This window comes from Vicia villosa, linkage group LG4 (genome assembly GCF_029867415.1).
Source record: "Vicia villosa cultivar HV-30 ecotype Madison, WI linkage group LG4, Vvil1.0, whole genome shotgun sequence".
Taxonomy (NCBI): Eukaryota; Viridiplantae; Streptophyta; class Magnoliopsida; order Fabales; family Fabaceae; genus Vicia; species Vicia villosa.
The window spans coordinates 124,294,281-124,318,949 of record NC_081183.1 but is presented as its reverse complement, the minus strand read 5'-3'; the positions used below and the strand labels follow the sequence as shown (position 1 = coordinate 124,318,949).

Here is a 24,669-nt window from a genome sequence, read left to right as displayed (position 1 = left end):
TTATTACGGTTACATTTTACCTAAATAGCCGTCATTGAAGGCGGTAGATATGACAACGAGACAAATTTGTTACGGTTAAATTCTACTTAAATAGTCATAAAATCCTTGTTATTGGTAAAGTATTCAGGACATAAATATAAAGTTTAAAATGACCAGAAGACAAATTTGTTACGGTTAAATTTTATTTAAAGAGTCATGATATCTTTGTTACTGTTAAAGTGTTCATAGCACATGGATGTAAAGATTGAAATGACCACAAAATAAAAAAATAAAAAGTAGTTTTTGGTTGTTTGCAAGCATCACATGAGTAAGATGTTTTCTCCTTGCATTCTCTATTGACAGTCTAGTCCAACATATGTCACCGGTAGAGTTCCGTACTATCCTTAAATACCGACTTATGATTCCCTTATTTTTCGTTGATGAAGTTTGTCCTGATTGCTGCAATGCGTGTTTGAATACATTTGGGGAGCATGCTATTCATTGCAAAGAGCTTCCGGGATTCAAATATCAACATGACTTTGTTAGGGATGTACTGTTTGATATATTTAGGCATGCATGAGTATCTATGAAGAAAGAGGCGCATGTGAATTTCTTGACTGATCGACAAAAGGGAATATCGATTCTTAGGCCAACAGATGTTCTGGTGTATAGGTGGGTAGGAGGGAAACATGCATGTGTAGACTTGACTGAGGTTTCTCCATCGGTGGGACCGAGGACTAGAGGTTTTATTGTGGAACAGATAGCTCTTAAAGCCACTAAAATGGTCAATCATAAGAAAGCGTGTACCGACAATGATCATTTGTCTTTGACACTTTTGGTTTTTTAGCACCAGAAATAGTGAATCTTTTATGGAGAGCGTAAAGGTTCATGCATAGCAATGTTGTGTTAACTAGGATAATAAATATAATTTTTAAGAAGATTAATTTTGTCATCTAAAAAAGAATAACGACGCAGTTTATTTCCCATTTGTATGCTATTTCTATATAACATTGATCATATTAATTAATAAAATATAATATAACCTCTCATTATTTTCTCATGGTTAAATTGTAAATAACTTACTCAAATCCTTCGTAAGACCTGAAGGCAACCTACCACTTCTAAATATAAATATTTATTCAAATTCAAATTTGATCTAAAATTTATCTTGGGATTCTTAACTATATGTAAAATAGTATGAAAATTTATGTAGATAAATATTTGAGTAGTGACAAACCTAACAAATGAGTCATGACCCTTAAATGCCATCTTTGTGTAGGTGTCTGGTGTGAAGAAGACATTCAAGTAGTGGGGCAACTTATGATGATTCTATTTATTGAACCCAATCAGTTATAAATAGTGGTTATCTTTTTTGTTTCATCTGATAAAGACACAAGATCTTAATCAGATCAAAAGTGACAGGACAAATGTGGCTTTATCACACACTTGGATATGTCGGAAGAGAATATGCATGCAAGTGAGAAAGTATTATGCTATATTTAAGCCTCAAGAATGATGTAGTCATGACCTTACTCCTGGCTGATAATCACTATGATGTTAAGTTAACTAATTATGTTGACATAATTAATCATAAAAACTATTATTAAATATGGTTAATTGTTATTAAAATCAAATGATAAATATGTATTCAGTTTTACCTATAACTATATATAAAAAGAATATAAATATTCGGGATATAACTGTCAAAATGAAACTAAGTTATATGAGAGCGAGCAACATATAACAATGTATTTTAATTTTGCATCCAAACGAGAGAGAGAGAGACAGAGATCAACATATAGCAGTGTATTTCAATTTTGCATCCAAATTAAACGAGAGAGAGAGAGAGAGCGCCTTCTTTAATGGAATCTAGGATTTCGAGCGGCTTCTCGATTTTACTAGCATCCTGATACGCTCATAATCATCACACCATTGTCTTCTTCTCTATGAAGCTCCAACACGATTTGAAGGCATGTTCCTGCACCAGATACGTATTGAACACCGACACGCGTACGATACATATCAAACACATTTTTGAAGTGTTCAACGAAAAAATAAATTGAAACGCAGCGGTCATAGATTCGACATATTATTTCAAATAACAGACACGACAACCTCTCAAATTTTCATAATTAAAAAAACATTTTTTTTATCTTTCATACTCCACTTCCCCATATAAAAACAACTCGTATTCCTGGTTTTCATATTTTAGTTTGTTTTCTTCTTTTCTGCATACCGATATTCCTTCGTCGCCACCGCCGATATTTCACTCTTTTTCTTCCGATACTCATTCCTTTTATTTATTTATTTATTATTTGTCTATGAATCTGTTTCTTATTGTTAATTACATACGTCGGCGACGACACTTCACTCATGTAAATTGTTTCTGTTTCGTTTATGTTTCAAGTTAATTACATATAAATGTTATATATTAATTAAATATTTTATATGTTTTTTTATCTCTATTTCACTCATGTTATTATATGTTAATTACATATAACATGTAACTTGTCTTTGGACAAGCCTGAATTAGAACGGGTTTTCCTAATATGGAGTGACGATGTTATGATTTGTATCATTTTATTTTAGATGATTTTTCTTAATTGAAAATACTCAATTTAAGATATTGTTTGGCGTGACTTTTTATTGACTTATCTTCTATTTTAAAGGAGAAGTGGGGCCAAATAATATTTAGAAAAATCTCTTTATAAAAGAAGTGACTTTTATTTTAAGAATAAAAATTGAATTTAAGAAGCTTAAGTAACTTTATAATAACTTTCTGAAACATTTTCATAACTATATATCTTTTAATCCCATTGAACACAATTTATACTATCATATTATTATAAATTATTATTTTTAATTCTTCACTCCAACATACATTTTCATAATTCTTCTCATATTACTTTATTTTATCCAGTGGTGGAGCCAGATAAAAAGGTTTGGGATGGCCGCTAACGTAACACAAAGATTATAAATAAAATGTAAATAGTATTTTAAACAAAACATTAAAGTTAAAATAAATATAAAGTTAATTACCAAAAAAATTAAATTACATGACTTAAATCTACCTTAAAGTAATGCTTTACGCGTTCTGAGTGACTTGAAATTATCAATAATTGACTTAGAACTAATGCTTGCACTAATCTCCCTTTCAATATATACTGTCATGCTATCTCCAAGAAACCCATCATCTATCTTGTTTCTCAACTTAGTCTTAATAATTTTCATTGCTGAAAAAGACCTCGATCAGTTGTGGTCGTAGAAACGGGAAGAGTCATGATAAGACGAAGTAGTCTATTAATAAAAAAATCTATAGGATAATATTTTTCAACTAAAGAACAAATAGTATCAATGCTAAAAGCTTTATATCCATCCTTAGGAGACAAAGAACAAGAAAAAGTTAACAAATCCATTGTTTGCTCACTGAATTTGCTATTAAACTCTTGTAACTGTTTGTCAATGGTAGTGAAAAATATTTCATTAAAGTAATGTTTAATTGTGACTTGATTCTCTTCAAGACGGGGGCGTCCAAATCTTGTTGTTGAATGAACATCAATAAGATCAGAAATCTCAATACCATGCTTTTCACAAAAAGATATCACTTTAGTAAACAATATATCCCAACCATTTTCTCTCAAACCTTGAATAAGATGTTTTGTTGAACGAATCAAGTTCATAACATTAACTACATCTTGATTTTTTTGTAAGTCTTGACAAAACATATATGTTATTCCCATGATTTCTTTCATCAAGTGCAAAATAAATATAAAATCAAATGCCTTCAAGTAATTGTAAGAACTATCGACATCCCCACGTGTAGCATAACTTTCTCTATCTTTTGCAATTTTTTTAAAAACTAAACAAGTTGCTTCATACATATTTATCAAGATAGAAATAGAATTGTAATGTGATCCACAGCGAGTATCTCCAGATCGTTTCAATGTACCAACTTGATTTTCACATTTACCAGTTACAATCTCATCAATCTTTAACAAATAAGAAATTTCTTCTAATTGGACAGCTTGTAACTCATCATGGTGCTTTGTATAAGAAAAAACAACATTCACAACAAAGATCAGCTTCTCAAAAAATTTATGAACAAGTTTGACTTCTCTTGATGATGTAACTAATGCAAGTTGCAATCGATGAGAAAAACAATGAGCATAGTATGCATAAGGACAATCCTTCATAGAGAGGGCTTGTAAACCATTACATTCTCCTCTCATATTGCTAGCACCATCATACCCTTGGCCACGAATGTTAGAAACATCAAGGTTATGTCGAGAAAGTATATCACATATTTCTTCCTTAAGAGTTAAAAATGTGGTGTCTTTAACATGTGGCACATCAAAAAATCTCTCTTGTATTAAACAAACTTTATCAACAAATCTTAATAAAAGAGACATTTGTTCCTTTTTTAACTCATCACGTGCTTCATCAACAACGATACAAAATGGAATCACCAATTTCCTCACGAATACTCTTTTTCACCCTACTAGAAAGAATTTGCATGAACTCTTTTTGAATTTGATGTGAAGTATACTTGCAATTTTGTGGAGCATTTTACAACACAACTTTTACAATTTCATCATTGGAGCATCTTCGGATGGTGAATATTCTAACCATGATGGAAATATGCTAAACCAAGTATGTTGAAACCTTCTTGGATGATCCTCGTTACCAGACATAGGATAGTTTTCTAAATGAATTTGATATGGACCCCATTTTAGATAAGCTCTTCGTATTGCATCCACTTGATTTGGTGGATATTGCCGAATCGGAAGATGCTTTCCAAGATCGCGTTCTAAAAAATTTTCAAAACCATGATGCTCTTCAATGTTGGATTCTCAAGAACTGTTTCAGATTCCGATGTCGGGATTATAATTTCTTCATCTCTCTCTTCTATTTCAATTTCACATTCTTTCCTTTTAAAAAAAGAAACAATTTTCCTATTATTATTCATCTTTACTTTTCCTATAATATCAGATCAAATTCAAAAATCAATTTAGAGAACATAGAAATTAAAAGAGAAATAAATTAACAAACTTAATTCATTAACGTTAATCAGTTCAGGAAGATTAAAAATGTTTCATTATAGCTTCATTATAAACTTAATTCATAAGCTTTAATTAATCAACTTTAATCCCGTTTTCAAATGCCGGTAACTTCAATATTAGAAATTTAGCAGCAACAATGATCAAATAAACCTTATTACAGTGTATAGCTATATTTGTAAATTACAGTGTTATGACCGGTTTATATCCTCACAGTCACATGAAATAAATAGTGACCGGTGTTTTTGTTTTTTACAAAATAGGTGAATTATTTGTTCATCTAATTTAACACATCAAGGAAGAAGAACCCTAAAAATCCCAAAAACACAAATCAAGTAATCACTTTAATTTGTTACTTTTTATAAAAGAAGAATTAATAATTTTTTTTATCTTTTGATGCCAATCACTTTAATCTGTTCTAATTCCGGTGCCGATAGCAAACACATATGAGAAAGAAAGAAAAGGTAGAAGCTTTTTATCTTATTTGTATTTTAACCTAACTGTGAATGAGAAAGAAAAAGTAAAAACTAATTTTAATTTAAAATAAGGATATTTTAGTAATTTTGTATTTCATTAATTTGCCAATATTATCTTCACATATTTTCAAATGTTTATAACAAATATTCATTTAATTTTCGTAACATATTTTCAAACTTAATTCATTAACGTTAATCAGTTCAGGAAGATTAAAAATGTTTCATTATAGCTTCATTATAAACTTAATTCATAAGCTTTAATTAATCAACTTTAATCCCCTTTTCAAATGCCGGTAACTTCAATATTAGAAATTTAGCAGCAACAATGATTAAATAAACCTTATTACAGTGTATAGCTATATTTGTAAATTACAGTGTTATGACCGGTTTATATCCTCACAGTCACATGAAATAAATAGTGACCGGTGTTTTTGTTTTTTACAAAATAGGTGAATTATTTGTTCATCTAATTTAACACATCAAGGAAGAAGAACCCTAAAAATCCCAAAAACACAAATCAAGTAATCACTTTAATTTGTTACTTTTTATAAAAGAAGAATTAATAAAATTTTTTATCTTTTGATGCCAATCACTTTAATCTGTTCTAATTCCGGTGCCGGTAGCAAACACATATGAGAAAGAAAGAAAGAAAAGGTAGAAGCTTTTTATCTTATTTGTATTTTAACCTAACTGTGAATGAGAAAGAAAAAGTAAGAACTAATTTTAATTTAAAATAAGGATATTTTAGTAATTTTGTATTTCATTAATTTGCCAATATTATCTTCACATATTTTCAAATGTTTATAACAAATATTCATTTAATTTTCGTAACATATTTCATATCTTTTAGTAATATAGTAGTATTTTATTTTAATTTGTATTCATTGTTGTGTAATATATATATATATATATATATATATATATATATATATATATATATATATATATATATATATATATATATATATATATATATATATATATATATATATATATATATATATATATATATATATATATATATATATATATATATGATATTTTATTATTTTTAAAAGTAAGAATTAAAATTAGTACTTTCACACGCAATCTTATTTTATTATTTTCTCACTTTTTATATTATTTCATCTATATTTTAAATAAAATATTTTCATAGATATATATCAAAAAGTTTGGTTTAAAATTATTTTTAAAGTTGGAAAATTATAAATATTTTCAAACAAATTTACCTTTATTTATAAAGCTCTTATTTTCAACTTCAACTTAAAAGTAACTTTTACAACTGAAAAAGCTCGGTCGAACAATACCTAAGTCTTTTTTTGGTTGATTGAAAATTCTAAGTTTAAATAAACATCAATTTTGGTTTTTATTTCAGACTCTTCATAAATTATGCTCATAAATTATATTATTTTATTAATATATAAAATATATAAAGCCGTGTCCGTGTCCAATATTTTTTACATTAGCAGTGTTCTCGTGTTCATTTCCGTGTTGTGCGCCGTGTCCGAATCCAGGCTTCATATCTTCTTCTCGACCAGGTGTAACATCCCAATTTTATTAGCTATTTATTTATTTAGCCTTATTTTGTGTTTTAGTAATTGTTTGTTTTATTTAATTATTATTTGTTATGATAATTATTTAATTGAGTGTTATTATGTTAATTGGGTTATTTGAATAATTAGTAGACTTATAAGATAATATGTTGTGGGCCTAATTAAATTAGAAAGAGTAGTTGAGTGGGTTAAGCCCAATATCACAATTAGAGTTAGTAAAGAAATGTGAGAGAAACCTAATTACAATTTTGTGATAATCTTGATTGCGTATATTGTGAGTCTTGTTGCACATGCACACATGGTGGCTTTGAAACATAAGCGGTGAAACTTTGGGTTCACATGGTTGACCTTGATCCTTGATCGGAAATAGAGGTGGTGAAACTTTGGGTTCACATGTTGGCTTAGATTCTAGAGGTAGAATCGGAAGCGGTAAAACTTTGGGTTCACATGTGTGCTTGGATTCTAGAGGTAGAATCAGAAGCGGTGAAACTTTGGGTTCACAATGGTGGCTTTGTTCTTGTCCGGATCGGAAGCGTGGCTTGGATTCTAGATATTGAATCGGAAAGCGGTGAAACTTTGGGTTCACATGGTACCACATGCATTGAGTCACATTATTACATTCGAGTCACATTGTGTGTTATGTGATTGTTTTGAATCAATGTGATTGCTTTGCGTGAAACTTGATATATGGTATATGAATGCATGTTTTGAGAAGAGTGGTGAATTTGTGAAATGTATTCTTGTTGTGTTTTGCATTTCCTATTATTATGTTTATCTATAATAATTTGAAATCTCACCCTTCTGTTTGAATGATGTTCATCGTGACATCGTGCAAGTTCCGACGAGTAGTGAGCTTGTCCGAGGATTTAGCCTAGGAGCTCCTGATTTTGTTGTTTGATTAGGTAGCGAGTCATATGCTCTGATCATGTAACACTTGGGGGGGGGGGAATTTCATTTGAACTCATGCTTATGTTTGAATATTGCTATCTTGCTTGCATTTTGACATGTTAAATTGGATATGTTGATGGAGGCCATGTTGCCTAGATTTGGATTTTGTATAGCATAATTGAATATGTTAATTGAGCTTGGTAGATGAATATAGTATGTGATATATTCATTGAAATTGTTTTGATATCAATTCTTATTTTGCATGCGATATGCATATTATTTGGAAGCATGGGATATTTAATTGTGTTATAGTATGATTAGTGCATGTTTGGTATGTTTGTTTTGGGTTTTCATTGCGGTGAAAACAACATGCGACAGACTTTTATTTTATGCATGCTATTACTCTGTGAATATCTGTATTAATTGGGGTTTAGAAAAAGGGTGTTACATTAGTGATATCAAAGCATGGTCGGCCAGTTGGCCAGGTTACTAATGAGTTTATTCCCTTGGTATGCGACACGTGTGCAAAACACTGTTGGGACTCCGTGTGTTTCTAATTGTTTGCCTGCAGAGATGGGATTGAAACAAGTCGGGGATAAGGTTATGCTTCTCTGAGATGGTTCAGGTGTGAACAGTTGGTTTGGTGTGCCGTGAATGGCATAAGTGCAATTGTTGGCGTGACTATGTTATTTCTCGATTTCGCAGGAAGGGTGGATTCAAGGATCTTGTTTGTTGGCCATGGTGCTTTAGGTGGTTTTGAGCACACGTTCGAAGGGAACGCTGATATGGTTGGGTAACGATGGTTTATGCTACCCTCATGGTTTCGGCTACCTATTGACAAATTGAGGAACTGGTCACCCTTAATCTCTTGTTGGTAGTAGAAGGAGTCGTGTTGGATGAGATAGACTTATCTTGCCAGCTTGATAGTATGTAAAGTGAATGAGCCGGTGCAAGATGGAACGACGTTGTTTATGTTGTTGGAAACTTTGGATGTTCATGAGAAGAGAAAAATTGAAGAATTGCCAATAGTTCGTGATTTTGCGGAGGTATTTCCTGAGGATGTAAGTGATTTATCGCTGGAACATGAAGTTGAGTTTTCTATTGATTTAGTTCCTGGAACTAGTCTTGTATTGATGGCTCCGTATCGGATGTCAGCTTCTGAGTAGAAAGAGTTGAAGAGTCAACTTGAAGATTTGCTTGAGAAGAAGTTTATTCGTCCTAGTGTGTCGCCGTGGGGTGCACTTGTTTTGTTGGTTAAGAAGAAGGAAAGTTCTATGAGATTTGTGTTGATTATAGGCAACTGAACAAAGTGACGATTAAGAACAGATATCCACTTCCGAGGATTGATGATTTGATGGATCAGTTGGTGGGTGCTCGTGTATTCAGTAAGATTGATTTGAGGTATGGGTATCATCAAATTCGTGTGAAGGCGGAGGATATTCAGAAGACTGCTTTTAGAACGAGGTATGGACATTATGAGTATTCAGTTATGCCGTTTGGTGTGACTAATGCACCTGGTGTATTCATGAAGTATATGAATAGGATTTTTCATGAGTATTTGGATAAGTTTATGGTTGTATTCATCGATAATATTTTGATCTATTCTAAGAGTGAAGATGATCATGATGAACATCTAAGGATTGTGTTATCGATGTTGAAAGAGAAGAAGTTGTTTGCTAAGATTTCTAAGTGCGAATTCTGGTTGAAGGAAGTGAGTTTCCTTGGTCATGTTATTTCAAGTGGAGGTATTTCTGTTGATCCTTCGAAGATTGAGGCTGTATCTCAAAGGGAAGCTCCTAAGTCTGTTTCTGAGATTAGAAGTTTTCTTGGTTTGGTTGGTTATTATAGGAAGTTCATTGAAGGTTTTTCTAGGTTATCTTTTCCGTTGACGCAATTGACTAGGAAGAGTCAAGCTTTTATTTGGACTTCACAATGTGAAGCGAATTTTCAAGAACTTAAGAGAAGGTTGACTACTGCTCCTATTTTGATTTTGCCGGATACATTAGAACCATTTGTTGTGTATTGTGATGCTTCTTTGATGGGTTTGGGAGGTGTATTGATGCAAAAAGGGTAAGTGGTAGCTTATGCTTCAAGGCAACTTAAAGTTCATGTGAGGAATTATTGTTAGGAGTGAATTAGTAGTATTTTCATGTGTCAAATTAATTACCTTTTGAGCTGAAAGTGAACATATCTTGTGCTTTTTAAGGATTTTATGGTTAGAATTGAACTTTAGAGGTTCGATGCTAATTGTAGAACAACTTGCGTCACTTTGGGGGTTTTTTGTGCAGATATTGAAGTTGAGAAGTAAAGACGAAGAAACACGCAGGCGTAGAGGTTCTAGAGAGGAGGAATCACAAAGAAGGAAGGTAAAACAAAGGCCGAGCCGCGCCAATAAGGGGCGAGACGCGCCATCCCCTCTGACTTGGGTTTGCGCCGCGCCAATACGTGCCGAGGCGCGGTAGCTGCGTTACAAGGATAAATTATTATAAATAGAAGCCCTAATCCTCATAAGAGGGAGATCCTTGGTGAACGAAATTCAGAGAGCAATCCTATTCCAAGGCAAACAACAACTTCCGACGGAGAATTCAACATCAATTGAAGACATTCCCTTGATGAAGATGAATCCTTCCATGAAACCTTGTGTGTTCTTCATGGCTATGGAGAGCTAAACCCCATTGTGTTGAGTTTAAGGTAGTAGTTAACCTATGAAGATGCAATTACTTGATTAGTTCCTGTGAACAATTGTTTAAGTTTTATTATCAATGAAAAACCTTGCTTTTATTTTATATCATTGTTGAACTATCAATTGAGAGATAGGGTTTATACTTTTGCCCTAGGTTTTTACATTGACTTGTTGATTAATACTCAGAGATGATATTTTGAAGAAGTTTTCATAAATCATCGCTGTCATACCCCAAAATTTGCCCTCATATATTTGCAAATGTCATTTTATTTCAATTAAGTGACATAGCCCAGTTGGTAAGGATTTGAGGTTAATAGGTACAAGAGCAAGAGGTCCCGGGCTCGAATCTCACTTCTAACATTTCACCTTTTTTATTTGTTTTCTAATTTTAATTCTAACTTTATTTTCATTTATTCAAAAATCATAAAAATTGCATTTTTTTAATATTTTAATTTAATTTTCGCACTAATTAAATATGCATTTTTTAAAATAGTCAATTTTCACTTTTACGCATTTTTTAGTCAAAAAATCACAAAAAATTCAAAAAATCCCAAAAAAGAAGTTTTTTAATTGTAATTCATTATTTTAGGCATTTTATAGCTAAAAAAGATCAAAAATTAAAATAGTACTTTTGCTTAGCTTTTGGTCCAAGTCAATTGGAATTAAAATTTATTTGATTTGATTCTCTCTAATTTTAGATAAAAATCAAAACAAATAATTTGGTTATGTCAATAGTATTAATGCTAATTTATTTTTTCCTTTTTTATTTTAACCTAACTTTACACTATAAATTGAGTCACTTTGTACACTTTTAGAAAAACTAACAATTCTAACCCTTATTCTCACTCTCTCTCTTCTCACAAACACAAAAATATTTTCTCCTACTTCTCCTTCTTCATGGTTGCAATTTCGGTTGCAGCACGGTAATAAAGTTTCCAACCTATCAGTCAAATTCTGAAACTACTGTTTCGATTTGCTCCGAATTTTTTCCAGAAGTTCAAAAAAAAATCGTAGAACAAAATCGCAAATTCCTCTTTTTTTCTATTTTATTTGATTTAATTTTTATTTTCATATTTTCAAAAAAATCTAAAAAAAATTGTAGTTTCGTATTCTTATTTTATTTGATTTATAATCAGGTTTTTATATTTTTTTGATTTTATTTTAATCACTTTTCTATTTTTCCATTTGTTTTCTTAACCGTAACATTGCGTTGGTTTATGAACAGGTTTTTTATGGATTGACCAAGTGGATGGTACCCCAATTGCTTTTTTGGCCAAAAACCTTTTGGTATTTGGCCAAATCAAGGTTATTCATATTTGGCCAAAAGCATTTTGGTATTTGGCCAAATCAAGGTTATTTATATTTGGCCAAAAACCTTTTGGTATTTGGCCAAATCAGGTTATTTGTAATTTTGTCCATAATTTAATTTTCTAAACCCTAATTCTTTTCTTGTGTTATTATTACTGTTACTAATATTCTTATTCTTATTATTATTTTATTTTTGCAGGTACCTCCTTTGGCCAAAGGGGAGCAGGTGTCAATTCTTCCTTACACTTATTTGTTTGCTTCATTGCCCTTGAAAACCTTGGTAAAATCTCTTTTTTAACCATTAACCCTAAAATATATAATAGGTAGATGTTGTCCATTTTCATGAATTAGGGCTAGAATTTTATCACATTCTTTATTTTTAGGCTAACAATTATTTTTATGCTAATAATTATTTTTAGGCTAATTAATTTATTTTTAGGCTAGTAATTATTTTAGGCTAATTAATTTATTTTTAGGCTAATTAATTTAATTTTAGGTTAATTAATTATTTTTAGGTTTTCAAACCCTGATTTTAGTTTTGGCTAACTATTTTCATCATGACTATTAATCATTGTTTTTACTAACCCTTTTTACTATAAATATTTTAAAAATCAGGGTTCGTCCTGTTGTTTTCAGAAACCTTTTAACTTCCCTTTATTTTTTGCCTTTTTATTTTCATTCGCCTTTTTGCCTTGCCTTATTTATTCTATTAACTATGGTTAACTTGTTCCCCATTTGGGGTTTGCCTTTTATTATGTTTATTTTATTCATTTGCCTAATTTCTGTATCTGCCCCAAAGCCTTGTAATAGTTTAGGGTTTCTATTATTTTGCCTCTGCAGGTGTTTATTGTAATAGATTTAGGATTTTATTTTCCTGTCTTTATTTTTCTGCCCACAGGGGTTTATTGTAATAGCGTAGGATCTTTCAATTCTGCTTTTATACTGCGTGGTTAGTAATCTAGGAGTGACAAGCCTGCTAATAAATTTAGTTTGCCTAAATTATAAGATAAATATAACTGAATTGAATCACCTGATTGTGATACACACACACACCTTTAGGGTAACCTCTTTTTGTTGCCTTGTTTCCTGTTGCCTTTATTATTATGATTCTAAAATAGTCAAGTCCCTCGATTCCGAGGATACCTAAAGCAAATGTTGCCCTCAGTTCATAATCATCATAAGATCATATGTCCCTTCGAAGTTGCCTTAACGAAAATGATCTTGTCCCTCGATGTTGCCTCGGTTTAAATGATGATTGTCCCAATTGCTAAGGTATCCTCGCCTATTGCCTAAATGACTATTATATCCTTCCCTAAAGACTACCTACCTCTACATGGTAGGGACAGTTTTATGGTGAATGATATTTCTTCGATGACCCTTAACATCCAATGAAATGACTCCCTACCCTCTTTATGGTATGGATAGCCCTTTCAAACTGAAAAGCTGAAAGAACAAAATCTTAAAATTAGGGTAGTTGCTACTAATTGCTTGCTCTAATTTAAATTCAAAATTACTTTTCACACCCTTTTTCAAATCAATTCAAAAAGGCTACGCTTATTTACAAGCTAAAGTCCTTATTCAAAAATATTTTCTAAACACACACGACACTTCAAACTTTTCAAACAATTCAAACAAACAAGTGAGCTAAGCAATTAAGAGCCCATGGATAACCATGGATACAAAGGGTGCCTTAAACCTTCCCTTTGTATAACTTACCCCCCGAACTCAAAATCTTTTAAAAGGTCTTTTCCTGTTCTTTTAGCCTTTCTATATATTGGATAAAATAAAAGTCGGTGGCGACTCTTGCTTACCGTACATTTCAAATAAAGTCAGTTCACCGTATTACAGAACTGGCGACTCTGCTGGGGATGCTTTCGAATAAAAGAGGGGTTACCTTAAAGTTTAGGATCACTTTAATTGTTTGATTTATCTTTAAAGGCTGTTTTGGGTATTCTGCTGTGTGAAAGATCCTACACCCGGATCTAGTGTACCTTAGGTATGTGGCATTAGACCAGGGAAGCTGTACGACATGTATCGTTATGGTTGAACTGGTGGCCTACGTTAGTGCGACGCTTTGGTTTGTCCTGATGGCCCTTGAATATGATCGAGGAGACATTTGGCTACCGCGTGGTGTCATAAGCACTAATTCACCCTTAGAACCTTAGTTGAACTTGACTTTGGCTTATAGGAAGTAGCGAGATAGCTGGCTTTGGATTCCTGACTGAAGCCGGTTGATACTCGATGCTACACTCATTGAGATTGGACTCTAGGGATGTTTTTGGCTGGCCGATCGAGTGCCATGTTGAGATAATGCCCGCGAGAAAGATCAGGGATATGAGCACCATAGAACCCGATCTTTATCTAGGACAGGTTGAACCAACTAAACTTCAGTGGGGAGGGTACCTACCTACGAACTTCATGCAAGCCTCTAAACCTAAGGACACTTGTGTGACTTGTTTGTGTTTGCTACTAACCTTTGTTTTCCTTGCAGGTTTCGTTTGTAGGATTTGTTTGTCCTTATTATCTTACGACATACCTTATGCATTGCATAACATCATGACATCATAACATAGCATGATTGACTAACCCTTTCAAGGATCTTAGGGATTTAGGGCGCACGGTTTCAGGTGCTCTTATCAAGGACTGAACTCTTATCAAGGGGCAAGAGGATTTATTTTTCTTTGGCCATACACCTTCCAATTCAAAGGCTCAGCACCTACCAAGGGGCAAGAGGATTTATTTTCCTCTAGCCACGTACCTTCAAATTCAGAGATATCCCGAATCAGAGGCGATGAACCACTCGATATGGTGAGCTTGATTCTCAAAGAAGGACATTTAAAGACAAAGACCAAGATTCTTCAGACGATATGGTGATCAATCATTTCCTAATGTCGCAAACTAAATTTCCTAAAGATCTTTGAAAACACTGCATCTACATTCATAAACATTGCATAACAGGTTTCCGCAATAGGCCTCCCATTTTCTCTCGCTGTTTATTTCAGCACAAATGGATCTCGAGCAATCAGTGAAAAATCTTCAGACTCAGAATATCCAGTCCCAAGTTTTGATTCTAAACTTGGCCAAGGGGAAAGACGATTTGAAAAAACCTTGTTAACCCAGAAGAAAAAGGATCAGCATATGCAGAAAAGTTTACTCCATTGCACATGCCATTGTCCTAAATTCTGCAACAACTGCTCAATCATAACTTGATAACCCTATTGCCTCCATATTCAAGTCCTGCCAATCCGGCTCCAGGGCACAAGTACAATATAAGATGTGCTTATCATTCGAATAGTCTGGGTCATGATACCGAAGATTGTGGACCATTGAAGCATAGAATTCAAGATTTGATCGATGACAAGATCACTGATTTCAATTCACCTGAGGAACCTCATATAACTGACGCTGTGCACAATCAGAAGAGTCGTGATGAATGCAACCAATCCGTGGGGACAGTTCTGATCTCTACACCAGTTCCACAATAACGACGAAAGCCATACGTACCTAAGCGTCAATTCACCAAGATCAATATGTCATTGGCTCAAGCATTACAACATCTGTTGAAGATCGAATTGATTACTCTGAGGGACCCTCCTAAGAATGCTAACACCTCCACTCCTGGCTATAAAATCAATGCAAGGTGCGCGTACCATTCCAACAGTCCTGGACATTACACAAATAATTTCTGGACATTGAAGAATAAGATTCAAGATCTGATCGATGACGGAGAAATCAAATCCAACCCTCCTGAAAACTCCTATGGTGATCACCGCTCCTATGCCTAGTCAGGACAAGACTGATTGACGTCTAGACGGACGAACTTTTGGATCATTAGATCTACTTTCGTTTGCAAGTCTCTTTTCTGTTTGTTTTAACATTTGACTCATGATAGACATTATCTGTTTTAATAATCATCATCAGTGCATTGTATATATTTTTCTTGAATAAATTATTTCGCTATCACTCATTTTAAACTGCATCATTACTTTGCATATGTTTTGTGATACTCAACTCCTGCTAAGCTGTAAGCCTTTTGAGGGAGGATGACGAAAATGATACCGCAACCTCATACAGTATGCTTTTGAACGGACTATGTTGACGATGTACAGGCATTGTTTCAATTCCCAAACAGTGGAGATATAAGGATGTTAATCCCTCGTCAACCCCTTTTGAGCCTAAGAAGTAGAAGTTTCTTTCTCATACAGATTAAACCCTTAATCACAACCTGGGGCAGGGTAGTTACTCAGTTAACTCAATTGTACTAGTTGTCGTTTATACAAATAATGATGGGTTCCCGCAACCAGTAAGTCATGCAGTCAATATCCACCAAAAAGAAAAAGCTCTTAAGTCAAAACCTATGAAGGAGACTTATCGAAAAGTCGAAACATCCCCCTGACTGTAATCACAAAATAAACAGTTCAGGAAAAAGTCAGGGATAACAAAAATCAAAGTAAAAAAAGAGGTCACTACAAATCCTCGACCAAAGTAAAAAGAATTACAAAGAAGGACTATTGACTGTCCAAATAAACTTCTGGTGCTTCAAACACCATCAAATATCAATGTTAATACTTCAAGCTTTGCTAAAGCTGAAGCGCAAAGTTAACTGAGCATAGGATCGAAGAACATCACGAAGATTGGGATGGATATAAATAAAATTTTGAGCCTTTATCCTTTGTTTCTTAAACCGTGAACCAAGCCACGTTACAACCCTTGAAAGTCGTAACTGAAGCATGGTTAGTTCGAAAGCATACTGTCACCAAAAGGTATCCTAACTCCTTAAGGTTTACCAAAAATGCTGAGTTGATATTTCGTTTTACAAACATCACGTTTTTACAAATATCACACTTTTACATCTCTTGTTTTAATGTTTTTCAAAAACTCAAGACAGACGTATGCATTGCATCTCATGAATTCATTATTAAACATATTCTGCTACATAATTTCAAATGTTAGCAACAGAAAGAATTTGCACAGGGTATGACTAATGACTCAAAGTTATCCCGACCAACAAATATTACCCCAAGAAGCAATGTCTCATACGTATACAAGGGGCATGGCACGTTTTGCCCAATCAATCTAGGGCAATTAAGTCAAGATTCCAAAAATCTCTCAAGGATACCAAACAATCAGGGGCATGCACCCAAGTAGGTCTTAAGCTACTTCCCGGTCGATCAGGGGCATCATACTAAGTTTATGGCTACTAGGGGCAAGTCACCCATAGTACATCTCATAAAGTCCTCGCGAGGCGAATCTCTGCAAACTCCCTACTAGCAGGGACAAAGCTGTGTAAAGCCTGTTGGACACTTCAACCAACACTCAAGGGTGTGTCCCAATCAATACAGATCCAGGAATGGCAGTTACTACAATACTGGGGGCAACATTCAAGACATCCATGCCTTCCCACAAAACCGGTTTCACAGGATCATATCCCCACAGAGTAATCATTAAGAAGATATCTTCAAATGTTCTCGTCCCAACAAAGACTTAGTTCCTCAACTGAGTTTACATCTTCGACACTGCCAGTTCCCCGATACTATTCTCCAAACAGGGTTATCCCCAGTCAAGGTACATCAAGATCAATCATTCAAATTGCTTTCATCCCCAAGCAGAAATCATAAATCCCCAGTGGAGCATCTTCAAGACCAGATCAAACATCAGAAACACATCAATACAAATATTTACTTTCTCAAAACACTCCAAACAGCATCAGTCATACATCATATACATCACACCAAATGTCATAAACATACTCATATATTGCATATATTACCTCATAATGAATTCACACATAACACGCAAGTTTCTCATTTATTTTGAGAGACTCATCTCATAATACATGCATCATGACATTACATAAAGACTAACTTTACCTTTTTCAGGATACAGGAACAAGCAGATGAACAATATCTCTGATCTAAGTCAGTTACTACGAACGGTGCTGACACGATCAAAGAAAGAGACAGACTTAATCATGACACTCAATTCAGAAAAGACCATGACAATGGAGTCACGATAATGGAATCACGACAACTGAGTCACAATAAAGGAATCACGACAACTGAGTCACGATAATGGAATCACGACAACTGAGTCACGATAATGGAATCACGACAACTGAGTCACGATAATGGAATCACGACAACTGAGTCACGATAATGGAATGACGACAACTGAGTCACGATAAAGGAATCACGACAGCTGAGTCAGGATAAAGGAATCACGACAACCGAGTCACGATAATGGAATCACGACAACTGAGTCACGATAATGGAATCACGACAACTGAGTCACGATAAAGGAATCACGACAACTGAGTCACGATAATAGAATCACGACAACTGAGTCACGATAATGGAATCACGACAACTGAGTCACGATAATGGAATCACGACAACTGAGTCACGATAATGGATTCACGACAACTGAGTCACGATAATGGAATCACGACAACTGAGTCACCATAATGGAATCACGACAATTGAGTCACGATAATGGAGTCACGACAGTTAAGTCACAAATCTAATCCCGGTATTCAAACAAACATGACGATTGAGTCACGACATTGGAGTCATAACAATAGAGTCACGACAATAAGGTCACGATGATGGAGTCACGACAATACAACAATGGAGTCATGACAATAGAGTCACTACAATCAATTCACTTCATACTTCCAACATCCAGATGGCATCTGTAAGCCCATCTCCGATAAACTTTCTATCAACGCCCGGATGGCATCTTTAAGCCCATCTCTAACAAACACTTCTCAATACTTTGAGCTCGGATATAGTCTAATGGACGACTCATTCTGACTCTCATATTATCAAAACCAGATGGCATCTCTAAGCCCATCCCAGATGCAGGTTCAGGTACCAGCAAGCGCAAATTTCTGAGTATTCTAGTGTTCAATCCTCTTCCACCTTCAGATACCGATTGACATACAAACCACTCTACATCCTCAGGTTTAAGAAGATTAAACAGTGGCAGCTGTCATACCCCAAAATTTGCCCTCATATATTTGCAAATGTCATTTTATTTCAAATAAGTGACATAGCCCAGTTGGTAAGGATTTGAGGTTAAAAGGTACAAGAGCAAGAGGTCCCGGGCTCGAATCTTCTAACATTTCTCTTTTTTTATTTGTTTTCTAACTTTAATGCTAACTTTATTTTCATTTATTCAAAAATCATAAAAATTGCATTTTTTTAATATTTTAATTTAATTTTCGCACTAATTAAATATGCATTTTTTAAAATAGTCAATTTTCACTTTTATGCATTTTTTAGTCAAAAAATCACAAAAAATTCAAAAAATCCCAAAAAAGAAGTTTTTTAATTGTAATTCATTATTTTAGGCATTTTATTTATAGCTAAAAAAGATCAAAAATTAAAATAGTACTTTTGCTTAGCTTTTGGTCCAAGTCAATTGGAATTAAAATTTATTTGATTCGATTCTCTCTAATTTTAGATAAAAATCAAAACAAATAATTTTGTTATGTCAATAGTATTAATGCTAATTTATTTTTTCCTTTTTTATTTTAACCTAACTTTACACTATAAATTGAGTCACTTTGTACACTTTTAGAAAAACTAACAATTCTAACCCTTATTCTCACTCTCTCTCTTCTCACAAACACAAAAATATTTTCTCCTACTTCTCCTTCTTCATGGTTGCAATTCCGGTTGCAGCACAGTAATAAATTTTCCAGCCTATCAGTCGAATTCTAAAACTACTGTTTCGATTTGCTCCAAATTTTTTTCAGAAGTTCAAAAAAAATCGTAGAACAATACACCTTTAGAATAGAATTCTAAAGGATTTCGACCCTCAAAATCGCAAATTCCTCTTTTTTTCTATTTTATTTGATTTAATTTTTATTTTCATATTTACAAAAAAATCTAAAAAAAGTTGTAGTTCCGTGTTCTTATTTTATTTGATTTATAATCAGGTTTTATATTTTTTTGATTTTATTTTAATTACTTTTCTATTTTTCCATTTGTTTTCTTAACCGTAACATTGCGTTGGTTTATGAACAGGTTTTTTATGGATTGACCAAGTGGATGGTACCCCAATTGCTTTTTTGGCCAAAAACCTTTTGGTATTTGGCCAAATCAAGGTTATTCATATTTGGCCAAAAACCTTTTGGTATTTGGCCAAATCAAGGTTATTTATATTTGGCCAAAAAACTTTTGGTATTTGGCCAAATCAGGTTATTTGTAATTTTGTCCATAATTTAATTTTCTAAACCCCAATTCTTTTCTTGTGTTATTATTACTGTTACTAATATTCTTATTCTTATTATTATTTTATTTTTGCAGGTACCTTCTTTGGCTAAAGGGGAGCAGGTGTCAATTCTTCCTTACACTTATTTGTTTGCTTCATTGCCCTTGAAAACCTTGGTAAAATCTCTTTTTTAACCATTAACCCTAAAATATATAATAGGTAGATGTTGTCCATTTTCATGAATTAGGGTTAGAATTTTATCACATTCTTTATTTTTAGGCTAATAATTATTTTTATGCTAATAATTATTTTTAGGCTAATTAATTTATTTTTAGGCTAGTAATTATTTTAGGCTAATTAATTTATTTTTAGGCTAATTAATTTAATTTTAGGTTAATTAATTTTTTTTTAGGTTTTCAAACCCTGATTTTAGTTTTGGCTAACTATTTTCATCATGACTATTAATCACTGTTTTTACTAACCCTTTTTACTATAAATATTTTAAAAATCAGGGTTCGTCCTGTTGTTTTTAGAAACCTTTTAACTTCCCTTTATTTTTTGCCTTTTTATTTTCATTCGCCTTTTTGCCTTGCCTTATTTATTCTATTAACTATGGTTAACTTGTTCCCCATTTGGGGTTTGCCTTTTATTATGTTTATTTTATTCATTTGCCTAATTTCTGTATCTGCCCCAAAGCCTTGTAATAGTTTAGGGTTTCTATTATTTTGCCTCTGCAGGTGTTTATTGTAATAGATTTAGGATTTTATTTTCCTGTCTTTATTTTTCTGCCCACAGGCGTTTATTGTAATAGCGTAGGATCTTTTAATTCTGCTTTTATACTGCGTGGTTAGTAATATAGGGAGTGACAAGCCTGCTAATAAATTTAGTTTGCCTAAATTATAAGATAAATATAACTGAATTGAATCACCTGATTGTGACACACACACACACACCTTTAGGGTAGCCTCTTTTTGTTGCCTTGTTGCCTGTTGCCTGTTGCCTTTTTATTATTATGATTCTAAAATAGTCAAGTCCCTCGATTCCGAGGATACCTAAAGCAAATGTTGCCCTCATTTCATAATAATCATAAGATCATATGTCCCTTCGAAGTTGCCTTAACGAAAATGAGCTTGTCCCTCGATGTTGCCTCGGTTTAAATGATGATTGTCCCAATTGCTAAGGTATCCTCGCCTGTTGCCTAAATGACTATTATATCCTTCCCTAAAGACTACCTACCTCTACATGGTAGGGACAATTTTATGGTGAATGATATTTCTTCGATGACCCTTAACATCCAATGAAAGGACTCCCTACCCTCTTTATGGTATGGATAGCCCTTTCAAACTAAAAAGCTGAAAGAACAAAATCTTAAAATTAGGGTAGTTGCTACTAATTGCTTGCTATGATTTAAATTCAAAATTACTTTTCACACCCTTTTTCAAATCAATTCAAAAAGGCTATGCTTATTTACAAGCTAAAGTCCTTATTCAAAAATATTTTCTAAACACATACGACAGTTCAAACTTTTCAAACAATTCAAACAAACAAGTGAGCTAAGCAATTAAGAGCCCATGGATAACCATGGATACAAAGGGTGCCTTAAACCTTCCCTTTGTATAACTTACCCCCCGAACTCAAAATCTTTTAAAAGGTCTTTTCCTGTTCTTTTAGCCTTTCTATATATTGGATAAAATAAAAGTCGGCGGCGACTCTTGCTTACCGTACATTTCAAATAAAGTCAGTTCACCGTATTACAATCGTGGTTAATTCCCTTTATCTTTATAGTTATTCTGAGAGATCGAATATCATACCGGTAGAGGTGGTTCTAGATTGATTATTAGACATAATATCAGTTTTGAGGATGAATGAAGATAATAACTTAGATAATGTTCACTTGTGGATTAATTGATTATTGCATATGAATAGGTTGATGAACCCTAGAACTCAACATATTCTTTCACCATTGTTATTCGTCTTTGAGCTTTGTTTTTATCATTTAATTATTATTCTGTTAATTGCAAATTGAAATCAAACAAGCAAAACCAATACTTTTCACTAACTCATTATAATTCGACTATAGAACGACAACAATATTACTCAGTCTCTGAGGATACGATATATTAGAAAATATTTACCCAAAATACTTTCAACGAATTGGCGCCGTTGCCGGGGACTGTGTCAATATTGCACGCATTGCAATAGTTTTTATTTTGAGTTATTTCCATTAATCTGGTTGTTTCACGTGTTTGTTAGTTTTTGCAGATTTAGTGTATGCGCAACAAAGTTTCAAGCGATCAACTTCTTTTTTATCCCGAGATCGAAAGGACCGCTAGGAGATTGAACAGCAAAACACGAAAAAGAGCAAGCATAGCAAAGGCAAGAGACAACGCAACTGCGACATCGTCACAGTCTTTAGAAACAATTGACGAGTCGTCTAACGGACTCTACTTTCACGAACTATTTGAAGAAGAGCAAGAAGCCATCATACAACACACCGTTGTAAACATGGCCGCCACAGCTCCTTGTGCAAATAGTCCTCGTCTCAATCCTCAAATCGCAGGGACTGCCGTCAACGGGCGGACATCTGAATTGAAGACCGGTATTCTACAGCTCATCTGTGCAAGTCCTTTCGCCGGATTGGACCATGAAGATCCATACACTCATCTGATTCGATTCTATGAGTTAGCAGGTACTACAGGTGTAGCCCAAGCGGAGGAAGAAACATTGTTCAAAAGGTTGTTCCCACATTCTTTGCTATCAAAAGCTAAAGATTGGTATCTAGATCAACCTGAAACAGTTATGACTGATTGGAATACTCTGGAAGAAAAATTCTTGGAACGGTTTTACTCTCAAAACCGATTTTTTGATGCTAAAACAGCAATTGCGGTATTCTCTCAAGGTAGTAATGAATCACTGAATGAAGCTTGGGAAAGATACAAAGCTATGTTGAGGAAATGCAAGGGACACGGATTTGCGGAAGTCGATCAAATTCACATGTTCCGCAACGGTCTTACACCTACAAATAAGACACTCTTGGATGCCACAGCTGGTGGCTCGCTAATGTCCAAGACAACTGCTGAAGCAATTCAGATAATCGAGAGAATGGCTTTGAATGACCGACAAAGTAATCATGACCGTACTATCAGAGATAAGAAACTGGGGTTGTTGGAGCTAACTAATAGTGATGCTCTACTTGCTCAGAACAAACTGCTAACTTCACAAGTGGCTTTTGACACAACAAATGTCCAAACTTCCACAACAAATCAAAGAGCTTAATGGTGTTTCAAATTCGCACCAAGTTGCTAAGTGGGAGTTATACAAGGGAGATCATCAAACCGGATTTTGCCCACCAGTATTGGCAGAAGAGGTGAACTATATGAACAACAACCAAGGACCGAGGCAAAATCAATACCTAAACCATCCGCCATATCAACAGAATTATCCTCCAAGGAATAGCAACCAAGGGTATCAACAAAGACCTAACAATCAAGGGTATCAACAACAAACTTTTCAACCTTACACTCAGCCACCGCCGCAACAACAAGGAGGACAATCTAAGTTGGAAGAGACCATGAATCAGTTCATGCAAATATCAATGACAAGCCAGAAAAGTCAGGAAGCCGCAATCAAAAATTCGGAAACTCAAGTCGGGCAACTGGCTAAACAAATTGCAGCTAATCAGTCAAATGCGACATTCTCAGCCAACACTCAAGAGAATCCTAAAGAGCATTGCAAGGCAGTTGTGACCAGAACTGGTCAGAAAGGTGGTGAGGAGGAAGTTGAAATTAATGATACCGAGAAGGAGGATAATAATCGTGCTACGGAAGATGAGGAGAATGAAGTCATAGTAAGCGATATGAATAAAGATGCTAAAAAAAATAAAGGGTCGCGGCGCGCAAATACACAGTCGCGGCGCGCCAATGATAAAACAGCCAGCAGTGTGATCCCCAGCCAACATCTCCCATATCCACATGCACCATCAAAGAAAGATCATGCTAGGCAGTATGCAAGGTTTATGGAAATTTTAAGCAATTACAAATCAACATCCCATTCTCTGAAGCCATTGACCAAATGCCAAAGTATGCAAAGTTTATGAAGGATATTTTGACAAAGAAGAAGAGACCAGAAGAAGAAGAAGTGGTTGTACTTGATGCTCAGTGTAGTGCTATAGTTTCCCGTCTCCCTCAAAAAGCAAGAGATCCAGGACGAGTTACACTACCAGTCACAATTGGTAACCAGTATATTGGGAATGGATTGATAGATCTAGGGTCAAGCATCAATCTAATTCCTCTATCAATAGTTAAGAGATTGGGAAATATTGAGATGAAGTCAACCAAAATGACCTTACAACTAGCAGATAAGTCCACCACTCTTCCTTATGGAGTCACACAAGACATGCTAGTAAAGGTAGACAAATTCCTGTTTCCGGTAGACTTTGTTGTGATTGACATGGAAGAAGATAAAGAGTCACCTATTATCCTTGGAAGACCATTCAGAAAACAGCCAGG

At 34.0% G+C, this 24,669-nt stretch overlaps 1 protein-coding gene across 1 annotated transcript; it reads right to left on the bottom strand.

The window, feature by feature from the left end:
• Positions 1-3,206: 3,206 nt before the first annotated feature.
• Positions 3,207-4,388, bottom strand: LOC131597803 (uncharacterized). Its single transcript, XM_058870469.1, has one exon. The coding sequence runs from the start codon at positions 4,386-4,388 to the stop codon at positions 3,207-3,209; it is 1,182 nt and encodes a 393-aa protein (XP_058726452.1).
• Positions 4,389-24,669: the final 20,281 nt, after the last annotated feature.